Raw genomic sequence first — 5,668 nt, 5'->3', positions numbered from 1 at the left:
ATGAAATTTATTTCTAACAAATTAGATCTTATAAAATCTATACAAAAGGATTAGTAAAATAAAATAAAAACAATAAAATAAGATACAAATAAATAAATTAAATAAAATATGAAAAAAAAAAGATAAATACAATAAAAAACATATGAATTCAAAGATTAAATAAAACAAGATAACAACCAAAAGCAACAAAAGAATAAAAGGCAAATAATAAAATAAAATAGATAGCCTAAAATAATAAAAATATGCAATAACCAAATAAAGAAATGCATCATCTAATTAAATAAATTATCCACAACCTTACAAACTTCAATGGATTAATGAGGATGGGGACATGATAGTTAATTAAAAAATGGAGGTCAAGTTCTCCATAAGGAAATATGAAGATGTTGCACTTAGTAGTATGGAAGTTTGTCATATGTTGTTAGTAAGACCTTATATATTTAATAAGAAATCCATGCACAATGATCATACCAATGAAGTAACCTTTACTCACAAGGAGAGAAAGTTTGTACTTCATCCTCTCATACCTTTTCAAGTGGAAGATAAACAAGTAAAAATGAGAAATAAGAGAGGAAAAGAAAAAGATAAAGAGAAAAAGAAACACATCTCACACATATTANTAAGATTAAATGTTCAAAGTGTCAAAGTAACACACATAAGTCCAATGAGTGCCTTAACAAAAGAGTACTCATGTTAAATGCCAAAGGCTTGTGTGGAGATCCAAAAGAGGTCATCTTTCCATCATCCTCTAGTAGAACAAATAAGACCTTGTGTTGAAAAGGAAAGACACTCCAAAAGCACATGGATTCAATACAAGGCAAACAAGAACTTAAAATGAAATGCTCCTTAACTATGATGTCTTGATCATTTATTGATATGATCTTGGAGCTACATGCTTTGGATAATAATTCTAGTGACACTTGCATTGCCTTGGGTTTTTTGTAGAAGGGTATTTGATCCCAGGGGAAGAAAGCCAAACACCTCTAAGAAAAATGAAAGGTTTTTGCTATAAAGGAACATTAGGATTTGAGGGAAAATCCTTTTGAAGATAGAAGGAACGATGGAATAGCCATACTCATGAACAAACACTCTCAAGAAGAGTTAGAGCCATCTATGGAAGTTGGAGTCATCTTATCATCATAAGTCATCAATGAGTTCTTAGTGAAGTTGGTTTATTTTGGGCCATGTATTACTATGCTGGTAGTATAGGGTTTTCTTTTGGGCCTTGTATAATGACTAAGTAGTCTAGGTTTTCTTTTAGGCCTTGTATTCGGGTGGTAGTGTACGGTTTTGGGCCAAAGGAGATAGGCCCTGAGGAGACACTTGAATATAGGGTAAAAACCCTAGCTTGGAGTGCACACCTTCTAGAAGAAGGGCTACATTGTGCGCACATGAGGATGAAGTTTCTATAAGATTATGCACCATTGGCTAGAGTGGTCTCCAAGTTGCTATGTTTTGTGACACACGTGATCTTGCCATGTGTCCTTCTCCTAATGGAGAGGATTAATGGCCATGTGTCATCATCTTAATGGAGAGAATTAATGGTGATGTGTCCTCCTCCTATTGGAGAGGTTTTCTCCTTTGATAGCAACCTCCTAGGCTAGGTTGGGCCAAAGCTTAGAAGAGATGCTATGGTGATGGGGTTTGGTCCCTTAGATGATGTTGGTCCGAAATATGGTGGGGAAGGACCAATGGTACGAAAGCAATGGTTGGAAATGAAGGAAGGCTCACGGCCTTAGGTGATACTATGGTGGTGGTGTGGTGTTTGAAGGCTCTTAGAGAGGTTAGGCCAACTCTTAGAGGAAGGTGAGTAGAGGGCCTCATGGGTTGCTCTAATCTTGATCTAAGTGAAGTAATATGGCTAAAATTGGACAGCATAACATTACTCTAAACCCAAGAGGAATACATGAGAGGAGACACCTGTATTTATAGGCTAAGGGTGTCTCCTAAGAACTTTAAAAATCAAAACTTTGCATGCCTACCCAAGTGACCCTCTAAGGAGTGGACAAATGTCCATGACTCCTCTTCAATAAAGGAAGGACATGTGGCCATTAACTTTTAGAAATCCTCTCAATTCCTAGAATGTCATGTGGCCACTACTAAAGTTAAATCCTCTCAAATGAAAGCATGACACATTACACATACTTTGTACATGGTTTGGATGACTAGCTTAAGGAAAAATCTTACATTAATTAGGCCTTAATACAAGCCTAAGAAAACTACTCTACTTGTCCGAAATACATGGCCTAAATAAATCCTACTCTGAGGAGCTCCATGATTGCCCAAGATAGCCCAAGAGAGAGAGAGACTAAGCCCATCTTAAATAGAGAACTTCAACTCTTTTTGAAAGTGTTTGACCATGGCTAGGGGATATGCCATCAACCTTGGTCGGTCTCCAAGTCTTTAGAATTAAGGTTTTGCTTCTCTATTTTGTGAGACACCTTTAGGATTTCTTAGTCCCCCATGTAAAAATTACCTTTAAATTTGAATAAAGTTATGTTGTCCATTTTGTATCATACTATTCCAAATTTGAGTGTCTTTTAACATACATACCCCCTTTCAGTCTAGGAGAAGAGTGACCTGTAACATCTCAGTCCGAAGGTATGAAATTGAAACTATGAACACTTTTAGAGTTTTTGTAGAATATATTTAACTCTGGAAAAATAATAACCAATAACCAATAACCAATGTACCGATTTTCAATTGAATCTTTAATGACTTCTCTTAGTTTTTTTTTTTCAAATTTTTCTTTTCTTTAATAAAACTTTTAAATAAAAATTAAGAATTATGAAATAATAAATTTAAAACTACTGTAAAAATAATAATAAACTGGTAATTCTTTTAATAAAATGAAAAATAATTTAAATTCATTTATTTTTGTATATTAAAAATAATTTAATTAATTTATTTGTATATTATTACAAATGATTTAATAAAATAAATTAACTATAAATAATAAATTATTATTACATTTTTATTTTATAAAGGTTTTCTCAATAATTCAAAACATAGTATAAAGTTATTATTTATCATTATTGTTATTTTAAACTATTGATTTACTATGTGAAAATCATTGCTTTAATTGATCTATACAACCGAAATAAATATTTGTATTTAGACTATTGCAAATTCCTGCGCATATAAAATTCAAAGTGTAACATATTAATTTTTGAAAAAAAGAAATATTTATACATGAAAAATTTTAAAATGTATATTTAACTTAATTAAGTAACTTTATTGTTATTGATATATAAAGCAATCTGATACTAAATTGTGTTTTCTAAAGGTAAATTTATTTTTTTATAGAGGCCTTAGAGATCCTGAATCAAATATTTAATTTTTTATTTTCAAAAAGTTAATTGTGAACATTTTACATCTTTGGTTAATTTACTTTTTAATTTATTCAAGAGATCATTTTTTTAAAATTTTGGAATTTGGGTTTCTAGTCAATTAAGCTACATCTTTGTCAGTTACTAAAAAAAAATGAGCTTTTGTAGTCAACATGCCTATTGAGACCAAGCATTCTCTGTCGTACACGTCCTTTCAAGGATGTTGCGTCTATAAATAGGAAACCTTTGCAACCACGACTTCTCCACAACCCAAATTATCCTTTATGTTATGTGCTTCCCGTGAAATAACACACGTGGGTTGAGAGAGCTTCTTTCGTTTATCAGTTTTCTCCTTTGTTTCAAAGATGGAAGGCTTTGTTGTAAAAGAGGACATAAAATTGCCGATTGGGTTCAGGTTTCGTCCCACAGATCAAGAACTTCTCCTTTACTACCTCAAGAAAAAGGCCTTTGCTCAACCATTACCTGCTTCAGTCATTCCAATCTGTGATGTCTTTCAGTCTGATCCATGGCTGCTTCCAGGTTCCTCCCACTCTTTTCTTTCATCAAAATCCTTTCAATTTTTCTAATAAATGATTTCAAATCTTAAAATTGAATCTAGGTATAAATCAATCCCTATATGAAACAATGGTGAAATTCATTAATCTAAAAATCAATGGATGTTCCAATAATTGTTTAGGTGAGCCAACACATCAAATAATCACCTCAATAAAATCATCTTAGAATTTGAAATTGTCTTTCTCTCAATTTTAATAGTTAGCAAAAAAAAAAATAGTTCATAGATGACAATTATTTTTGTTGAAAGTTTAACGTGAATTAAGATTAATTTATAATATATATATATATATATAAATGAATGTAAATCTCATCTTACAAGTCGGTTTTGTGAGATAATACAAAAAATAGTTCATCGATAATAATTATTTTTTTTGAAAATCTCACATAAACTAAAAATATAACTAATTTATAATATATAAGTGATTTTAAATTTCATTTTATAAGTCAATTTTCTGAGAGTTGAATTAGATTTAAAATTCACTAATTAATATAGTATCAGAAGTCATATTTAGAAGATATCCTTGTGGGCATCCTGCTCCATCTATTATTTGATGGTTATCTCACATCACTGAAAAAATTGCAAGATGGAATAATATTTCTCTTTTAAGTGTTTGAAATGGAAAATATAAGTAGTTTTCCTTTGTTGAAGAATGATATGGAACTATTTTTGGTGAATCGTACTCGTAGGTGATTTGAGGGAAAAAAGGTACTTTTTTAGCAATTATGGAAAAGTGAACAAGAGAAGTGCAGGTTCCGGTTGTTGGAAATGTGTTGGAAAAGAAAAAGAAATAAGGGTTTGTGATAGCAATGAAGTAATTGGGATGAAGAAAACATTGATATTCTGCAAAGGTTCCCATCAAACAAGAACTCGCTGGGTCATGCACGAATTGCGTCTTGTAACTTCCTACGCATATAAGGTAAACACAAATTAATGACACTTTTAATATTTTCCGCAAATTTTATTATTTTATTTATATAATTTTTTATAATAATTTAGAAAGAAAAATATTTGACTCAAAAAATAACTACTACTCAACCATGAAATATATTTAGTAGCTATTATTCGAACAAGAGGGTATTGTACCTATGATGCATTATTGGCTATACTTTTCCATAAGAATTCATCCATTCTTCTGCAGATGGCAGTGGCAGATTTTGCTGTGTATGTCATATTTCAGAAAAGGAAGAAGATGACAAAAGCATCTCAGCAGAGACCCTTTTGTAGCAGCAAACTTCAGAGAGTACATGATGTTAAAGCTAGTATAATAGATTTTGAAATGGAATTTGGCCACGATAATATAGTGCTTCCACCACCTTCTTCCCCATGTTGATGTGAAGATTGTAGTGAAACTTAAGAAGTTAGACTAGGATTTAACTTATAGAGTTGAGTAGTGTTTGCCTTATATTTTATGCAATTGTATACAATTGCGAAGCCTCTAAAGCACCAAGTACGTTTATTTTACTTTGCAATAAATGAAACGTTTTAACTAACAGTCGTATGTTTGTTTTGCCAGTTTGAACATCGTTCAACCATGCTTTTTTACACTTTTCAAGACAAAAGTAAAAGTCATGTTCAAACTTAAAAATATAACACACTTAGATTATTATTATTAGTAAGAAGTAGATTTTAAGTTTAATTCAAACAAACTGATTTGTGAGTTGAGATTTACACCTATTTATATACTATGAAATTGTCTCATATCTAATTAATGTAGGATTTTCAATACACCCCTCTTATGCTAAAGTATATACATTTTAAGTGG

At 31.2% G+C, this 5,668-nt stretch overlaps 1 protein-coding gene across 2 annotated transcripts; it reads left to right on the top strand.

Annotated features, from left to right (window-relative positions):
• The first annotated feature begins 3,589 nt into the window (after window positions 1-3,589).
• Window positions 3,590-5,396, top strand: LOC106767617 (NAC domain-containing protein 83). 2 transcript variants are annotated; one of them, XM_022778565.1, is made up of 3 exons: window positions 3,590-3,869; window positions 4,656-4,822; window positions 5,045-5,396. In XM_022778565.1, exons 1-3 carry the CDS (start codon window positions 3,695-3,697, stop codon window positions 5,234-5,236), a joined length of 534 nt encoding a protein of 177 aa, XP_022634286.1. In that variant the 5' UTR covers window positions 3,590-3,694; the 3' UTR covers window positions 5,237-5,396. The 2 variants fall into 2 exon arrangements, with proteins under 2 accessions (XP_022634286.1, XP_014508033.1); XM_014652547.2 differs by having other exon boundaries at window positions 3,591-3,869; window positions 4,593-4,822.
• Window positions 5,397-5,668: the final 272 nt, after the last annotated feature.

The sequence above is a fragment of the Vigna radiata genome, chromosome 1 (assembly GCF_000741045.1).
Source record: "Vigna radiata var. radiata cultivar VC1973A chromosome 1, Vradiata_ver6, whole genome shotgun sequence".
In the NCBI taxonomy this organism is placed as follows: domain Eukaryota; kingdom Viridiplantae; phylum Streptophyta; class Magnoliopsida; order Fabales; family Fabaceae; genus Vigna; species Vigna radiata.
This window is presented reverse-complemented; position numbering and strand designations above follow the sequence as displayed.